Consider the following 20,467-nt stretch of genomic DNA (forward strand, 5'->3'; position numbering starts at 1 on the left):
AAAATTAAATTTTAAATCACTATAATTCCAATATGAACGTAAAGGTTATCTATTTTCTCCAAGCTAAAATGATATGTCTTCAACAAAAACTTACCTCATATAATAGGTTTAGCATGCTCAAGACAATTTAATATTACCAAAATAAAACTTATATATGGTCCTAATATATCACATAAAATATACATAGCATCCATAAAACATACATACCAAAAAATATATATGAAACTTTCTAACAAAGCTTCGAAAACTTCATTTTCCTTAGAATCAATTACCTCACTTGGAATATTTGAATATTATAAGAGATAAATCCAAGTCATAAAATAAACCTTTTAACTGAGGAATTCCCAAAAGCATTTATATAAAATTTATGCATGAAAAAGAATGTAAATTTCTACCCTATAATGTCACTTGTAACTGTGTCGACATGTCTCTAAAAGTTTTCTCAATTGGTGCCTTAAGTGCCTCTTGGAAGGTTCCTAACTTATTATCTTGAGCCTATGCAACATAGAACAAAATAACATGAACATACATAATTATAGATGCAAATGAAAAACTAAATAAAGTACATTTTTAAATGGATTTTCATGCAACACACACGTAAAAAAAAAAAAAAAAACTATTGTTATAGTCATAATATAACAATTGAAACTTATTTGTTTTGAGGAAACTCAACATAAAGTTAGTAGGGTTAGGCGAAAGAGCAAAGTCTGCTTGGAGAAGGTCATTCGACAAGATCTTGTGGAAATGTGGCTCTGGAAGGATCTTCGGGGCTTTTGTAGTTACAGAAGGGTCTTCCAAAGGAATTATGAAGGGGTCTTTCCCGATGGGGTCTTCGGGAAAGCTTTTGGTCTTCCAATCTTTTGATCTGCAAGGTAGAAGACAGTTAAAAAGCACATGGAGATCTCTCCTGTGTAAACCCTTTAATACCTAAATCATATATAGTCATGGTGTAGAAGAGGTTATGCAGATGTAGTACAATGCAGATGGTGCCTTTGGAAAAATACGAACTCTTTAAAGGAGGTGTGCACAGAAAGTTAGAAAAAAGGTCTTCAAATCTAGGGGAAAGGCCAGGGGGTATTTATATCCCTCGAAGGATTAGGACACGTGGCACACATCCACGACAGTACGTGACATGACTCTTCAAATAAAGGTGTTCAACCGTTACTAGGTTAAGCTTCGGGAAGACCTTGGGCCAAGGCTTCAAGAAAGCTACCCTCGAAGGGTCTTGAAAAGGCTACCTAAGCCTTGGGGGAACTATTTCTCGAAGGGTATTCGAAAAGGTACTTGGATTTTCAGGAAATAAGGCCCCCAAAGACCCTTCTGAAAAAAAGATACTCTCATAGGCTCGAGCTAGCTTTTTCGAAAAAACTCTCCCAAATGCCCCTCGAAGGATACCTCAGAGAGAGTATATTACAACAACTATGAAGTAGAGTTATATATGTGCGTGTAAATGAGAAAGATCTATCTTTTTGCTAAATAGGATGTATTGAACTTATAATTTTTTTATATTTATGAATATGAATATTAAAGGTATATGTGGATTTAACTATAATTTTTCCTAAAATTTTAAGGATGATGATAGTCACGTATGAAAGTGTTGGTTAGACACCAAATGTCAAGAAGACATAAATATACTTAAATTTAGGGAAAAGTCACCAAATAACACTACTATATTTTTAAAATTAATACAAACATCTCATATTATTAACAAATCACATGAAACGATTATTTCCCATTCATCTACTTTCTTTCTTCTCACCTTTTCCTTATTTTCTCTTTCATCTCATTTTTTTTTTCTAGTGCATCAATGATTTGATAAAAATTGAAGTTTTGGTAGTTGTTGAATTGGAATAGGGTTGTGAAGAACTAATCGGGATTATATACAACCCTATTGTTATTCCTTTCTATCTATGTGTGTGGCGCATACATATACTACGTCACAAGTTTAGTTTTTCAACGATTGCATGAAACTTAAGTTTCTCAATTCCTTTACTATAAAAATTGTAACTCTGATCTTATTTCTCCAAAATGTAGTGTTAAGTCGAAAGTTCATAGAAGAGAATCACAACAGAAACACTCGAGGATGTTTTGAAAAAGGCTATTATATTAACCTTCAAAGTATTCCACCTTTCTCGAATCCCTTTACAAACCAAATATTCGTCTATTTATAAGACGACAATCACGAAAAGAATGTGTAGCTAATGTTGTGTCACACGCTACTTGTCTAATATATATGCAAGGATTTTTTCAACTTGCTAAAAGCATTTCAATACCTTATAATTTTCTAGAATATATTTTAAAGACCTTTTGAATTTTCTAGTAGTATCTTAAATATTCTAAGTATCTCTAAAAAATTTCACATTCTTTTAGGTCTTAATAGTTTCAAGATGTGATCTTTATTATAAGTAGTGGAAATAGACACTATTTTATCCTTTTTAAATACTATTGTATTGATATTAAAATCAAAGAAGAATTATACTATTTCAAAAAATGACAACATGACTACACTTGAAATTTATCTCCAAATTTAATTATTATTATTATTATTATGTTTTGATTGAATAGCTATAATTAATAAATATGGAATGTTTTGAGAGTGTAATTTTGTTCACCCCTTTAACGGGGTGATGATCACCTTTACTATTTTTATGAAGATGATAAATAACGAAACGATAATTAAAAATGATCTCTTGTTCGATTATTTATCACTTTAAAAAAAATAGTGAATGTGATCATCACTCCGCCCGCTAAAAGAGGTGAACAAAATGGCTCTCGTGTTTTGATTTTGAAAAGGAGGAGAAGGGGAAATAAATAAATGCAGTTGTACTTGTTCGGTTGGAGTTCATATCCACTTTTGCAGTACTGCAGCTGCTAAATTGAATTGTACGTCCACGTGCACAGAGGGCAGGCTGTCCTCTGTCCAGCCCCCACCCAGCTCAGCTCAGCTCTGCCTCTTACCTTTCCCTTGTCCGCCGCACTCCCGTGCACGTCAGTCACGCTTCCCGCAATCACACCTCCCCCCGTACGCTGCTGCCCCATTCCTCCACCGCCACCAAACCAAATCACGCACGCCCCTCAGTAATGGCATTAGTACCACTCCTCTCTCGAACCAAATTAAACATAATGATAGCAAAAAGATTGTGTTATTTTGTTCAAATTTGTTGAATTGAATAGATAAAAAAGTTTGTTATATTAATTAATGCACGTTTAAAAAAAGAAGTAGAATTGATTTTATGCCTATTTCCTCATTTGGGCTTACAATTTGGAGCCAAAAACAGAATTCTAGCATAAAATGATGGTGATTTTTAGCTAATATAAATTTATTACTTAAAAAAAAAAAATTTATTGAGAAAGCCTTTTATGAACTGGGTCCAGTCGGGTTGGGTCGGGTAGCTAGACTCTTGCAGTTGCAGTGGGAATGAATTGAATGTCGGAAATCGCGGCGTTGTCTTTGAAGAGAAGGGAGAGAAACAGGGAGGGGACAAGAGAAAGACAAGTAGCCGTGCCTCCTCTTTCTTTATTTGACCGCTTTTCCATTTTTTTTATATTAAAATGCTAATATATATATATATATATAATAATAGAGTATCGGACGCTGGCTGGCTCCATTGGCTTTGCGGTTGCGGCAGGCTTTTTTTAACTTGTCGCCGGTTTATTAGCGGAATTGTTTTAACCATTATTTATTTATTTAAGCTACAGCACAAATTGCGGGACGTGAAATCCGAGAAGCCTGACCCCCCAGCAAGCAGATTTACAAAGCTAGACTAGATAGAGGTTACAGGGGAATTAACCAAACCCAGCACATTTCTAATGATTGATTGATTGATTGAGGAGTAATGGAGCTTCAATTCAAAGTTCGGTGCGGTCTAGGATTTTCATAAAAATTTGCATTTCCTTGAATAGAATAATTATTATTGTGAAAGCCCACCAAAATACTAGCCACCCACACTTATAGGTTATAGCCCCCCTTCATTCCGTGGCTATGAAAGGAGTGTGATTTTTATTTTCTTAATTATGAAATCCGATAAAGATATGCGCAAACTGTTACTGATAAAGATTATGGTTTTGTTTACCTAAATTAGGTTTCAGAAAAACAAACACACACAACATGCTTAAATTAGGTGCCGCTATTTCCTTCATTTTTTCTAACCCCCCAATATCCAGGCCATGTTTGAAAAAACTAAAATTATATACACATTAAAAAAAACACACACACAGCCCTGGAGTATGCAAAGAGAAAATTGGTAGACCGATTTCTGAAAATTATTTCAAAAAATTTTATGCTGAACTTATTTTAAAAATAGGAAAAAAATTGTGCTGCTTTAGACTACGAAAACAAAGCAAACATGCTTTGAAGATCTCTAACTGCCATCCAACTTGAACAATTTTTAGGTTGTATAATAATAATGTCATAATAATAAAAATAATAATATTTAATGGGAAACAAGGCAAGTAGATTTAATATTTAATTAATACTGTCGTCCACCAACTAAACAAATTTGGTCATGGGAGCAAGTATATAACCAGTTGGTGCGCCCGTACACACTTGTTGCTCGCCTGGGTCCCATTCATGCCAATGGCAGTGGCCATGTGAATGCACCACCAATTGTCAATCCTCCGCGGCGGCTCATAAATCCCCCCCACCACAAAGACTTCAGCGAAGTTTGGTAAAATTCAATGAAAACTAAATTTTTTAACACCGACTTCCAGAACAGGATGCCTCCAGAGAAACTAATTTAAAACGCAAGGGCGGTTTCCGGTTTGAATGGATTTGGAATATTTTTAGTATAACTCGATCCTCGTCCTGTCCACGCATTTCATAACAAAATAATATTTCTAATAAATAAATCTTTCTTAACCAGAGGAGCCATCAAATGAATATATTTTCTAATTTCTATCACAGCTACTTTTCTCACGAATACTACTACTATTCATTGTAGAAAAAATCAGGTCAACCATAAGCAATGCTCGAAGAAAGGTCTTTATGTACAAATGTTGTGCTATATGTAAAAACCAATTTCTTTTCTCTACCTACTGCTCTTCTGCCTGCCAACCATCAACCGAATAACCCATATACCCATTACCCCACAATCCACCGCCACGAGGTCCACCGCCACCACATTTTCCCACCTTTTTCCCTCCAGTCTCAAATTTCTTCCTCACAAAGCAATTTTGAAATGGTGGCAATGGCCCCGCGGCATCACCATCTTGTATGTGTATGTGTCTACCTATTCAACCAACCAAACCTCAACTACAACAAACATCACCAAACCCCTGCTCTAATTAACTTTCTTATGTACACAAGCCCAGCTCTAAAGCGAAATATATGCCACAAGGGTCGAGTATTCGCCCACCCAACCAATTGTGTTGTCTATGGAGGGTTTTGCTTTCAAGAATAAGATCTGATCAACCCCAAATTGTAGAGATTCCTCCTCACTAGACTCCCAAGCGATAACAACATGGCCCCGCCGGACCCAACTGTGGGTTCATCCCTCTCGGCCTTTTGATGAGAGATCGGTGGCAATTCCTTCACTTTCAAGTCACTCATTCCGATTGCCTCTCGTACTGATTCGATGATCTTTGGATCTGCAGGGTTCCCCTTTGCATCCGTCACGTAAAAGACGTTTAGAGCTGTATCCATTTGTGTGGAAATTTCTGCCCTTGTCACGTTAAGACCATTCTCACGGAAGGTTCGGGTTACATCTGCCAACAGCCCCCTCCTATCTGCAGTGCAAAGCTCTAACCTTACTCCCTGCGATTAAAAAATAATCCTGGCTAGTGAGACGACTAAACCTTCAAATTCAAAGGGAAAAATGAAATGCATAAATACACTTGTTGGTGAAGTTGAACCAAAAAGCAATACCTCCGATGCTCTCCTTCGGATAGCAGCCTGTAGGCATAGAATCACCCGTTCCTTTTCAGGTTCCGAACTAATAGGGGTACCATCCGCATGCCTAATGAAGAACTCCTGAAACCGCGAAATAGACCAATGTTAATCTTACTGATAGATTTGAGCGGAATACAAAAATTGAAAACATATGGGGGAAAATGTTATCATACCAAATATGCTAGCTCCCCTTCTGTGTCAATGGTGGCATGAAAGACCACATATTCCATATCCGTCAACGTGCACACAACATCAAACAGAAGCTTTGCTCGGTCCTTGCACTGAATGTTCAAGACAGAATAGCCCCGCTCCAAACAGTTTTGAACCGTGACAAGAGGACAATCAGAACTAGTCCTTATAATAGGCTTGCGCTCATAATCACGATCTGCAAACATCATCTGATGTAGTCTTCTCTCAGTGTGTGTAACAGCCATAGAAACAGATGTCTTGGCACTTCGAATATCGTTGTCCCCTTTAAGGACATTTCTCAACCGCCCTTCAATTTTGTCGATCTTCTGGGAGTCTTCAATTGGAGAACCTGAATCGCAGTCCTTAACGTGAATGAGGGAAGCAATTCTTCCATTATGTGTCCACACTTTAGCTTCAACCACATTGCATTCCAGATCAGCTAGTACCGCAAAAACCTCTGATAATAGGCCAAGCCGATCTGTACCAGTTAGCTCAAGAGCTGTCAAGCCATCGAAGCTTTTTGATCTCGTATGATGGATTGTACCTAATGACTGCACAGAGACAGTTCACCCAAGTCAATGTTAGATCAGAACAACAACTAAAATCATTTTAACTTCCCTCGATAAGTAAAGAACAATAAAATTTTAGAACAGTACAAGTACTTACTTGTTCAATGTAGCTTATAACACTCTTGTCCGTCAATTTGTTTCCGCTAAGATCAGTCACGTGAAAAACTGTAAATGCAAATTAAACCAACGGTAGTGAGTTTCAATAAATGTTACATTCATTGAATGAAAATAAATGGATAACGGGAGCCTACGAGACGGGCACACTTCAGCAGAAAACATGAAAAACAAAGGGAATCGAAAAGTTTCATTGTACTCACCGTCCATGAACCACCTTCCATCAGAAGATATATAAGCCTTCTTAATAGTAAGGTTAAGATCTGTGAGAACTTGAACCGCTTCGAGAAGAATTCCGTGTTTTCTAGCACTATCAATCTAAAAAAGTCCCAAAAGAAACAAATAAAGAGGTTTAATAAATTTGTTTTTCAAGTTTTGTCATTATTGACTTGTTCTTTCGGTAGGGGTTCCGCGAAGCTTACCATGACACGAGTAGCGTTGGAACAGCCAGCATTGTCGATCATTACCCTGCCAGAACAAGTGACGGAGACAAGTCAAGAGGAATTTCTTTTTCCCCAAATGCGAAGTTTGAACTCTAGGATGAGAACGTAAAATTGTCGTTAATGGCCCAAGATAGAGAGATATCAGTGGTCTTTAAAAGTGAACTACAGTGCGTTGAAAATTCTAAAAAGCAATACACCGAAATTGAGGAATGAGTCGAAGAAACTTCAAAACTACGAAATCAGAGCAAAAAATATAATTTAATCTACTCAAAAAATAGGCAAAACTGAGTTACTGTGAATGTTAAAATGGAAATATTAATTCACAATTAGTCTAAAGGGAGATACGCATACCGAATCGAAAATTTTTGTGAAATAAGTGTTTCAGATATCAAAAAGAAATTAATACAGAGTTTCGAAAACTTTGCATAAAAAGTATTTTTCTTAAAAACAAAACTGCAACAGAATAGTTCAAGGGAGCAGCGCACGGAGTCGATCGAAACAACCAGTCCTCGCCAAAATTTCGAGGGAAAAAATTGCAGAAACGGTTTCATTTGCCAAACCAAAAGCAATATTCAGAAAAATCAAAAGCAAGAACTAAAACCGAGAGAGATGCGTGTGGTAGGGGCTTGAGAAACAGAAAGAGAGAAACTAACCTCGGCGTGGTCATCCGTATAACAAGCTTCTCATATTCATCCAAATAGGCAGGCCACTCCATCTGCGTTTTCGTCCTCTACTTTCTCGAAAAACAAACGAACAGAACACAACACCAACCAGATCAACCTCCAAATAACTCACGAATACGCCAGAGCAAGCCAGGCAAATGCCAGTTAACGACTTAGGCAGTCTCGATGCTCAAAGTCTCCACGCCTTCGACCAAATCGCCGTACCCACACACTTCTAAAACCCTCGCCTTCTCTCTCTCTCTCTCTCTCTCTCTCTCTCGAAACCGTGGTCTCCCTTCTCAGTCTCTCCCTCTCTCTAGATTCGCTTTGGGATCTCGCCTCTAGATAGCGCAAAGCACGCCTCGTTCTTACCCTCCTCTTATCCATCGCTCTTGGGTCATATTTTCGAATTTTCTAAATTAATTAATACTTATTAAAATATCCGTATTTCCGAAACCACGCCTATACGCAAAGGCCGGGCTGGTCACATGGCGTGACTAATGCTGCCCAGACGACCCCCCGCGCTGACCTAAATCCCTCCCTCTCCGTGTTTTGGACCACGCTATTGAAGTGAGGTTTTAAATAATAAATGAATGTTGCACACAATCGGTTGCACCGTTAATTCTACGGCCTACACCCACCCATTTTTTCAAAATCGGAAATTCGGCCGCTCGCTTAATTTTAGAATTATATATTTTAGTGAATCATTCAAATTTAATTTGTATTATTATATTGATAGTTGAATTTGCTTTAGACCCATAATTAAAATAAATAAAAACCTCTGTATGATGACATTTTGATTAAAAAATACATTAAGTCAAATGAAAAATAATTCTCTCCTCTTAAGTAACGTTTGTTTCTTAGAATGAATAAAATAAAATTATATTAAAATAACTTATATGTAAAATTTAAGATAACTTATTTAAACAGAAGAAAGAGATAAATTTATCTAAAGTGAATTTTTTATCAACTACAAACGCCTGCCTTGATCCAACAGAGTTTTGAAGTATATGATAAATAAATGAATAGATAGAGAATATATTTAAAATTAGATGATTACAAGTAAAGCAAACCTTAATTCTGAAGTGATGATCTTGCCACGATTATCCTATTGAGATACTAAAAGTTTGAGGTTATCTATCATCTTTTAATTATTTTAATGTAGAATATATATAATCTAAAAAGGTGATGGCTTACTGGTAATTAAGATATATACCATTTCTTAACTCAAATCTATTTATTTCTTTACAATTTTTCATGTTTGTTTTCCCACTGATGCTTAGAAGCTATTGTGCATGACTACCATCTTGAGATACCGATCGAGTGTGTCCCGAAAGAGGCTCGAGACAGCGCTTTGGTTATTCTATAGACAAGCTCAATTATCAACTTCATCACCGCCAAGATGTAATAATGCTTAAAGAACCAGTTACTGTTAGCTCATCAACAATCATTAAGGTCAGTGGTTCAATATTCATCTCAGTCTAGTTTCAACTTATTTCTTAATTTGATTTTATTTATTTATTTATATTGATTCTTCAATAAAAAGTTTATAATAATAAAAATAATAATAATAATAATAATAATAATATTATGATAAAAACACAATATTATTATTCCATAAAAACCAATATTTCATTTTTATGATAAAATTCATTTAAATAAATGCAATTTTCTCGTCCAAAACATCCAATAGGTGGACTGGATGCCCAGCTGGAATCCCACGTAGACAAACCAAATATACTTTGCGTGCGTTGGACTCAAGGATGGAGGGGGAGCGAAGGCAACCTTAGGTAGATGTAAACTGTAGGATAATGCTTTAATTAAATCAACCGAAGGCAAGGCATCCACGTAGCACATGCCCTGTTGATTTACTTCCTTTAATTTGTCTATCCCTGCTTATTCCCCAAGCTTAGATCCGCCGACCAGACATAAAGTCTACACGTGACGGCAGCGCTCCCGTAGGCTTTTCCATTGTCATTTTCCTTTTGGGTTCGGCAGAATATTATTATTATGTTATTAAGGTTCGATTTTGATTCATTATTATTGGTGTAAAAGGAATATAGACTGGATTATTAATTAATACAAAAGTTTTTATTTTGTGATGGTGAAAAAATTATTATTTAAGTTAAAGATGGAATAGATAAACAGTATTAATGCGATGCGAGAACTTTGAGTAAATCAGAAGATTCCATCATATTACTGAGGCAGTGACGTGTCGGCATATTCCTTTCGGTACGCAATGAATCTCGAGGGGGGGGGGGGGGAATGTCATTTCGCATGGATCCTGAGCGCCACGGGGGGCGGTTTAATTGGCCAGAGCACTCAACTCCACGAGCACGACCGCAATGGAGCAGTGGAAGCGCCCTTTCGGATTTCTGTTTTTCCGTTAAGAAAACAGCGGCTGCGGGTTCATCCGGAGGCGACACGTGGCCCGTGGGCCCTCGATCACATGCAGGTCTATCGGAAAAGGGGTTCGTTTGTTGGTCAATGTCTGAGTCTGGCGCCCACTGACTGCGACGTGGCTCCGTGGATGCAGTCCAAAAAGCCTGACCCTAGATAATCACAAAAATCGACGGCAACTCTGCATGATATCTCCGCCAGATCACGCCACGTGGGGGAAACAAGGCAGGCTAGCGGCGTGAGTAGCACTGGCTGAAAACCGTTAAAGCCGACAGTTGGGCGTGGCGATTTGACCTTCGATTGCTCAACGTTTGAATGTTTGGCGGGAACGAGACGGTGAGATCTTTCCCGCCAAATCGGACGGTGGGGGCCATGTCACGGTAGCCAACGTGACAGCGATGGTAGTGGGAACCACGCGATGGCTTTTCGACGGAGCGAAAGGTCGTATTGCAGGAAAGAGAGGGGTGGGGGTCCATGACGTGGAATGACAGCTCAGACTCGGTCGCCTGACGCTCTCTTTTTCTTGCTTTTGTTTCTTATTTTTTGTTTTTTTTTCAAATTTAAATTTAGCGTCTTCTTCTAATCTCGTATTTCGGGTCTCGTGTTTTCGAGAGACCCACCATCGTCGTCGGGGCGGTCGCTGCTGAACGTGAATCCAAGCTTCGGCTCCAAATTCTAGGAGGAGGACGGAAACGACACCGTTTCCGAACCCGGTAACGGCGCAGCGAGTATCGGGTGGATCCGCGCCAAAGATCTTTCCATGCGACGCTCGAGGAAATTCTTTTTCTATGTTGACCGACCATTGGCCAAGGCGTGCTGCATCTTTTGTTTTAGGCTGAAGAATATTATTATATTATTTTGTATATATATATAAAAGTTTCTAGAAAAATATTTTATTATTTATTTATCATTATAAATATGACGGACGCAAATAGAATTATGACTTGGTTAAACATGGATGGAGTTTGATGACAATAGATAGATGATATTCCAATGTGCATCAGCCGATTTTGACCGGAGAGTAAGGCATTGGGTCCCACCACCGGGATTGACGCATACCGTGAGATCAGAAGAATCAGACGGCAGTTGTTTGTGGTTGAGGAGGAGCCACATGGTCAATTATGAAGAGGCTAAAATAATAATAAGGAAGTTTCCTCTCTACCATTCCATTCCATTCCATTACATTACGTGTACAATTACACCGATGAGGATGAGCCACTTACTAACTCACTCACTCACTCAAGGAAACCCCTTTTCAACGCCAAACGTTCAATCTTTTTGTATTTGCTTTTCCGTTTGTTATTGGTTGCTCGCATGTATCGCACTAGATGGATGCAAGAACTCTCATGAAAGAGTAGGCCACTGATAATTTCTTTTTTATTTTTCTGTTTCTAATTCATGATGTAAGTATATTTAATTATGGAGATTTTGCAATATTTTACAAGTCACACTTGCAAATTAAATATACAAAATCCACCATGTTTTGATGAAATCAGTAAATAATAATAATAATAATAATAATAATAATAATAATAATAATACTTGAATATGGTTTTTGAAATTTACAAAGCCGCCTCTAGAGATGAAATGACTTTAGAGAGATCAAATTATTGTCATTTGAGATTTGAGATCAAATCATTTAGATATGTCATTATTATTGAAAGCATTTGGATTAGAATTCAAATTTAAATTCATCCTTATATTTAAATTCAGAAAATAACAAAAAAATTGAAGTAACAGCTACATAATTATAATTTAAATTTCTATATTCAGATATAATTTTAATCAATTCTTATCCGAAAGTGAAGTGGTTTTGATAAAATAATGGAAAATGTCGGTAAAGGGTGAATGTGCCATCCAGCTGGGGAACCGTTGGCATGGTGGTTGACGGAAAAACACTGCCCACCAACCCAACAATTTTACTGTACTGCACTTCCAAAGTAACCTCTTCTTTGATAGAATTGTAGTTCAAAGCAAACTTGAGGTGAATGGAATATTATACACACACACACACACACACATATATATATATATATCTTTTAAAATTTTTATGAAATAAATAATATCAGAATAATCAGCAATATTTTTATAATTATAAACCACCATATTAGCACGAATTTTTTTTTTTTTTAAAAAAAAACTTATATATTTGATGATTATATTAGATCTCACCTCAATAATATATATACATATATAGACCTACAAATAATGCTATGTGAACATCGAAAGAATTGCTTCCCCACTACCTATATATATCACACGTTCAAAACAGCCTACCACGTACGAGTGAAGCCCGCATTAATCTAACAACAACTCTAATATCATAAAAAATGGCGCCCATAGTACAATTAATACGGTCACAAGAATATTATCTTTATATATATTGCTAGCCGGACGTTTAATTTCATTTAGCTTTTATATATCTCACGAATTAATCATTAGGAACATATATAAAAGATCGTCGGTGACGACTATTGGGGTGTAAGTAGTTTTATTTACATCCAATTCAATACATTTTGTGTTTTTTCAGTACTAATGGCAATCATGATGAGATTGGTAATTAATAATTTAGTAGCGACGAATTTGAGTAGGATGGATGAATACTTTTGCAACATTAACCAGAGAGATTTGCTACAAATGCGGGTATTGTTGTGGTTGTTTCATTCTGTCTGGAGACGAATTTGGTGGGTGGGGGGGGGGGACTGGACTGGACTGGACTGCCATAGTCGACATTGAAAAGGATACAGAAATAGGTGGAACAGTATTGCAGCAAGTTAATGTTGGAACCACCACCCAAATATATATGTATATACTACTACTACTACGTACGTAGGTAGGTAGCAGATCGATCCATACATACTAATGATCCACTCTCTCGATCTCATCAAGCTAGACGTCTGAACGAATCTGGCTGGCGCATTCAACTCTCAAAAAGCAGCAACTGAAGCCATGCATCATTAATTCACATCCCATGATCATATCATTCAATATTGTATCAATCTGTTACCTCTCTGAAATCACTTTCATGTACAAGTCCCAGCACCCCCACCCCACCCCACCCCACCCCCGAGACCCCCCTTCAATTCAATATATCATCATTTTAATATATATATATATACTCTTAAATATCCGCTACCTATATATAATAAGATATATATTATATATATAATCACATTTTTAGTAATCAGAATCCCAACATTTATATATGATTTATGGCAGTATTTAATTATTTCTTAGTGCATGTGATTTATGAATTTTAATAAATGGGAAGCTTCATTCTCACAAATCACTGTAATAATAATAATAATAATAATCTATATAATAGAAACCTAGTAGTCTCTGTCCTATAATTTATTTTGACCACGTGCGAAAAAGATCGTTCGTTCTCCACAACCACAGGCAACAGCTACTTGGCCCCCAAGCATTTTATTTAATTATTTATTTATTTTAGGTTAGAATGCACTGCAAGCTACCCAATGTGGTCGTAGTCTTCAAGGATCATGAGCGTTTATCTCGTTAGATTGGTCCACCTCCTAAATTATGGCTTTCTTTGATAAATAAATGTAAAAATTTGAAAGGTAACATCCATACAACCAAAATTAATTAATTAATACAAAAATGATATAATACTAATAAAGTTTTCTTTATTATACAAAAAGACATAATGCGAAGAGTGGGTGGTCCAATTGACGGACAATTTGTAAATTGGAAAGTAGGTTAGGTGTAACAAACTACTTAGCTGCAATATGCTTTAAGACAATCTTGAGTAGGGAAGATCTAACAATCGGATTGTCACAGCTCCTACCATCCACCCACCTAATTAGCTCCTTTTATGGTCATTATAATAACACGTGCCCTATTCACAATCAATTAATACCACTTTAATTAATTGCTTTAATTAGTCCCTCTCTTAATTATAATTAAGCGCTAATTAATTTCGTACATCTCAAGTTATATAATTTGAGGCCTTGTACTCTTTTTGCACACATCTATATATGTAACCTAAAATATTGCGCAATTATGAGATATTTTGATGGTGCTTTACTTCTTAATCAGTAATAATCATTAATAATATCATTTTGTTGATAAGTATAATTTTCTGTACAGAAATTAGGATTTGTTCTCTAAGTTGATGATTTGGATTTGGACACGAGCCACAGCCCACAAGGGCTATTAGTGGTGACCATTCTGGGTTTGGTAGCTTCCACAACTAACTTTTCTGAGTTAATTTTATCATGATTTTAAAATGCAGTAATAGTATGGTGGAAACCAGACATTTTTTAATAGGCTTAATACACATGTTACCTCTCAACAATCAAGAAATAGACTTAATTTATTGTGATATCTCAATAATTAAAAAATATATATTTAATTATTAATGTGTAAAACGTCAAGATTTAATATCTCAATTATTAAAAATCGTTACTTTTGGCCGTTACCGTGACAAAATGTTAACGCGTGTATGAATGTATCAATTTTTATGAATGAATAACATGTTAGCGAGACATATCATATTAGACTTATTACATAATTATGATATTTATTCCCTCAATAATTAAAAGTAGACATTTAATCCCTCAACAATTAAAAAAAAATAATATTTAGTTCTTGATATGAAAAAAATACCGAATCGATCACTTATAAGTTAGAACAATAATTTTTAATAGTTGAGATACGAAATCTCGACGTTTCGCATATTAGGAACCAATCATCATTTTTTTTAAGGAGAGCAACAAACCTGTCAACCTGTTCAAATATTGTCAATTGATCATTCATGTGACGTGTCACTTGCAAAAACAAGTATTTTTATACAAGTGATAACGTTTTTAATAATTGAAATACGAATTTTTGGTATTTTGTATATTAAGGACTAAAAAATAGATTTTTTAATTATTAAGGGGATACAATATGTATTAAACATTTTTTAGTATTGTCACACAAGCAGGTGAAGGATCCATTGGGTTCTAATTAAATTAATAGTAATATTATTTGTAAATTTAAAAAATTAAAAGTACATATATAAAGAATCACTGGCATTTATTTCACAAAATTGTTAACTAATTTTTAAAAATTAAAAAATTTTATAGTATGTAAAAGTGCTATAATTTTCAGGAATTAAAAACATTTTTTGTACGTAGCACAATTGTTTTGTAAGTTTTAAAAATTAATTAATAATTTTGTAAGGAGATGTTCGTTCATATATAGTTTCTTGAATATACAATGGAAAGTAAAAGCTGTGTGCATAAATAGTAGATTAAATTGAATATACTCATTTAAAAGCAATGCAAAGGATATTATTATTGCAAACCCACAGCCACAGCTGGACACAAACACACTGAACTTCGTAAAAATTGATGCCTTACTACAGTAGTCTCATCCCATGCATCCAATCCAAGATAATTGAGGACATCCACGCCCATCATGTTCAAGAGTGCGTGTATATTCATTAAGAATTTTCCGAGGCGCTTTGATTAATTATTTGGCTCCTTACTTCTCTCTCATATTGTACTCTTGTATTATAAGGGTGTTTTGGCTTACCCGTTTCATCATTTATTAGGAGCGTCAAAAAATATTCGAAAATTGATGAATCAGACCAAACCAAACAGAATCGTGCCTTTTGAATTGATTTTACGGTTCAACAATTAGGTTCTGGTTCTAAAAAATTAAGAATCGATATATTTGATTTGGTTACTGATTTTTCTTTTTAAGTTTCGTAATTTGAACTGAAACAGAACCGATATAATACTTATATATATATATTATAATTTTTTAGATATATATACATACGTATAAATATATTATTACTTGCAATTTTAATATGCTAGTTTTTGTTTATTTATTTTTTATTGTTGGTTATTGTTATTCATGAAATTTTTTATTTCTAGATTTTTATGCGCTATTGCTATACTAAATGGTCGATATAATCTCATTTGATGAGGCAGTCTATGAATTATTTTGTTTTACTTTTACTTCAAGATTTGAAGTATTAATGAAGTTATGGGTTTATTTTAATTAACAAATTTGTTTATAATTACATATTTTGCGAAAATGTTTAGAAGCTAAATGTTAATTGGATAGAACCGAAACCAAACCGAAATTGGTTCGATGTTACGGATTGGTCATAGTTTGGTTTTATATATGTAATGGTTCGGTTACGGTTCTTATTTTTTTAGAACCGTTAAAAATGGTTCGGTTATTGAATTCTTATAAAACCAGACCAATCTGAACCATTGATATCTCTATCATTTATAACTTACTTTTATAATTTATAAATTATATAATTTATTTTATTACATATTTGTTAAGAAATTAAAAAATTAGAAGCTACCGAACTTATAAGTTATTTTAATATCTTATTCAATAAGTTCATCTCCAATTTTTTCAAATAAATTCTTGATAGCTTATTTCATCGACAAAGCAAATTACAAATTTACCACCAATTATTTTAGATATTTACAACTCTATCCCTTCTCTTTCATCCCTTTGCCTTATTTGTCGTCGCCTTTCTCTAGTTTCTTCATCACCATCCTTGCCTCCATGGCAGTCGCTAGCCGTTGCCTCTAGCCCTATTCCTTTCCTCATCAATAGTTAATGGCGGATCTAAAAATCTATGTAGAGGGAGGTTAATTTTTTTTTTTTGAATTATAAAATTATACATCACAAATTTTGGGGTGAGTTAAATTTTTTTTGACTGAATTATTAGTAAAATTTATTATTTTTTACATTAAAAATAAATTTTTTATATTAAAAATTAATATTAAAAAATTATTTTTAGTTGTGAGCTACCCTGGGCTTTAGCCGAGGCAGCTCATGTATGAATCCGCCCCTTATCAACAGCCATTGCCTCTAGTCTCCATCACTACCTTCTCCATATTCGTCACCATTGTCCATTGCCAGTGCCTCCATTGTTTGCGTCCTCCCCCATCTTTGTATATATATATATATATATATAACATATATATTTTGTATTAATATATTTTTTAATAATTATGTATAATTTATCAACATATAATTATAAGTATTTTATCAGTTAGATATCAATTTATATTTTATTTTTATTATAAATTAATATTTTTATAAATTTTATTTATATTATTCAATAATATGTTTATTTTTATTTTTTTATTTTTTTATTAAGTTTTGGTAGTTTATCAATTTTTTTTAAACTTAATATATAATTATATAACTGATAATTTAAAAAATATTTATTCAAACACATTATAAGCTTAAACGCTATCTAATTTTTAAATTTTACACAACTTATAAATATAAAGACTTATAAACCCTAAAGAAAAAAAAAAAAAAAGAAAAGCCAAACAGCCTCTATATTTCTGACTTGCTCACCTATATAGCTATATGTAACTTACTTAGTTGTAAAGAACATTATGATGTCAATTAATTTGATACAAATTCTAAAAAAATCGAGTTATGGCCTCCCCACGATAGCTTTTATATATTTTTCTCAAAATTTAAAGAGTAAAATATAATTATCTTCCAATATTATGAGAGAGCACCCTGAAAATGTAAAATTACCCCTTTACCCTCAAGGATGATGAACCTCCGCTGGACAAATAATAATACAGAAGAAGAATAGATATACCAGCCTATTTTCAGCCCACCAAATATGCCACTCTGGGCTTATAAATCCAAGCAGGGCCGCAATACGGCCCAAGTTTCTTGGACCGATCCAATACCATTTTGGATAAAAGCCTCTTTTAAATCTCTTAATTAGGTCAGCGAGAAAGCCTGGGCAGTTAGATTTTTCAGTTTTTATTTCACTTATTTTTTGTATTACAAGAAATCAAATAAATTCGCTATAATCGGTTAAATATTTCATTGTTAGTATTTGATTGTTTTTAATTTTTGGTACCATAACTAATAAATTTTGATTTTTTGTTAAAACTCAATCTCTCTTTTGATTTTTATGAAAATCTATGAATGAAAATTAACATATTACTATAAATTTCAATATCACTCGATTGCCGGGGTTTATGTTAATTTTAATATTAAGTAATTTTTAAATTTATATTAATATATATTATATTACATTAGTTTTATTTAACAGAATTTGATTAAAAATTAAGAGACTAAATTAAAAAAAATTTAAAATTTAGTAAGTGTAAAGATGAAAATTAGAATACAATAAGTAATTTATCATGAAATATAAAATATAAAAATTAATAATGTAATTTAGCTCAAATTTATCTTACATGCAAAATGACTTGTTCCCCTTTTGTCTTACGTACAAATGGAAAATTTGAAAGAATAGAAAGTGCGTTGCCCCCACAAGGCCCATTAAACTTAAGAAGGAGGCCGACAACCCACTTGGAGGAGACGTAGGAAATCCGACCAAAGCAGGCACTTCCGTCTTCCCAAGCACCCACCCCTTGGTAGTGGGCTTTTGGTGATGTAGAAGGGGGTGTTTGAGGGACCCACCCTCCTTGTGTTCTTCATGTGGGGGGAAGATTCCAGGGATTTTGATACAACAAATTATTGATACAATATTGGAACAACAAAGAGCAGAGAATATAATACAACTAATGTAAGTAAAAAAGTAAATCATTTGATTACGGGAAATTCTATCCCCAGCCCATCTTATTATTCTTCACTGTCTACATTTAACATTTTTCAGTTATCTTGTATCAAAAATCCTTTATTACCTTTTCCATAGCCACTTTTCCTTCACTCCTCAGCCATTTCTCCACAGCACACACTAAATATTAAAAATAAATTAATAAAAAAAATAAATAAATAATAGGTGCCGGCCCAACCACCATCACTGCCGCCATGGAAGCAGCTACTGGTGGTGCCCCCAATGGCCCAAGGCAATTGGTGGGGGGTCACTCTTTGAGGGTGACAGTGGGTGGTCGAGGGTTTGATTGTGGGCCGTCGGGGACAAGAGGGACCCCGAACTAGCCGTCAGGGGTTTCTCGAACCCCCCATCATCACTGGGCAGTGGGTTGGCCTCTACCCACGGTCGACCCATCGCCTAGTAACCTCTAACCCCTCATCGTCGTCGATTGAATTTGTTAAAATTTCATCATTTTTCGGCCATTTCTCCGTAGCCTACACTAAATATTAAAAAAATTATTTTAAAAAATAAATAAAAGGTGCTAGCCCCACCACCATCGCGCTCCTCGTGGAGGTAGCCACTGGTGGTGCCCTCAATCGGCTCATCGGGGTGACAGTGAGCGGTCGGGGGTTGCAAGTTAGGGGTTTTGCAACCCCCGACTAGTAGTGGTTAGGGGTTCCTCGAACCCTCGATGAGCGACGATCGGGGGTTCCTCGAACCACCCCATAGTCGTTAGATGGTGGGTCAGCCTTTACCCACGGTAAATTCATCGCCCAATAACCTTCAACCCCTACCGTCGTCAATTGAATTTGTTAAAATTTCATAGATGAGTGTTAGGGGAACATGTAGAAGAAGATGGGGGACAAATTTAGGATATGGAGGCTGGAATGAGTAATTAATAGTGGTTGCAGATAGTAAAAATATAAATTAAGTTGGTGTGTGGGCTCTGAAGGGTAATATATAATAAGGTTGAGAATAGAATTCCCCTTTGATTAAAACATGGGACAAGTCATTGCACGCTGCGTCATTTCTCGGACCGCTGCTTACAGTCATTTTTTTGCATTCAATTCTTTCCTTTTGTAGTTCCTTTGAACCAAATTCTCACCAAACCAAACTCATGACTCAACCTACCAAATTGCCAAATTCCCCCCCCCCCCCCCCCCAAAAAAAAAAAAAAAAAAAAAAAACAAAAACAGTTGGTTATAGTTTGGATAAACAAAAATTTAAATGTAACAAAAATGTTCTAAATGATTTGGTTTGATTTTGAGTTTGGATAAACTGTCAAATTAACCGGGTGCAAGAACTAAGTTTTTATAATTTAATTTTTTTTATTTATTTAGTTACAAAACTATGAATTTTAATTGATTATTAAGTAAAATAACAAATTCATAATTTTTTATTTAATAATTTTAATTTTTTTTGAAATAATCAAAATATCATCAATTTTTAACTTCCCACTCATCTAAAAATAAAAAATATTATTGTTGTTAATATGTTTCATACATTTGTCTTTTTAAGTATTGCTAATTGTTACAGTTAAAACTGCATAAATAACTAAGTTATAGTTTATATAGTTTTAAATGTTTGATAGTTTGGTTATGTCTAACAGACAAAGCAAACTATTAATAAGG

General features: G+C 34.7%; 1 protein-coding gene across 2 annotated transcripts; it reads right to left on the reverse strand.

Annotated features, from left to right (window-relative positions):
• Positions 1–4,934: 4,934 nt before the first annotated feature.
• Positions 4,935–8,232, reverse strand: LOC127787401 (ACT domain-containing protein ACR8-like). 2 transcript variants are annotated; one of them, XM_052315427.1, is made up of 7 exons: positions 7,856–8,232; positions 7,182–7,294; positions 6,963–7,077; positions 6,743–6,810; positions 6,061–6,627; positions 5,864–5,968; positions 4,935–5,752 (listed from the first exon to the last, which is right to left on the reverse strand). In XM_052315427.1, the coding sequence occupies exons 2-7, from the start codon at positions 7,221–7,223 to the stop codon at positions 5,390–5,392; spliced, it is 1,260 nt and encodes a 419-aa protein (XP_052171387.1). In that variant the 5' UTR covers positions 7,224–7,294; positions 7,856–8,232; the 3' UTR covers positions 4,935–5,389. The 2 variants fall into 2 exon arrangements, with proteins under 2 accessions (XP_052171387.1, XP_052171386.1); XM_052315426.1 differs by having other exon boundaries at positions 7,182–7,227; positions 7,856–8,231.
• Between the last annotated feature and the right edge of the window lie 12,235 nt (positions 8,233–20,467).

This window comes from Diospyros lotus, chromosome 12, assembly GCF_014633365.1.
Source record: "Diospyros lotus cultivar Yz01 chromosome 12, ASM1463336v1, whole genome shotgun sequence".
NCBI classification, from domain to species: domain Eukaryota; kingdom Viridiplantae; phylum Streptophyta; class Magnoliopsida; order Ericales; family Ebenaceae; genus Diospyros; species Diospyros lotus.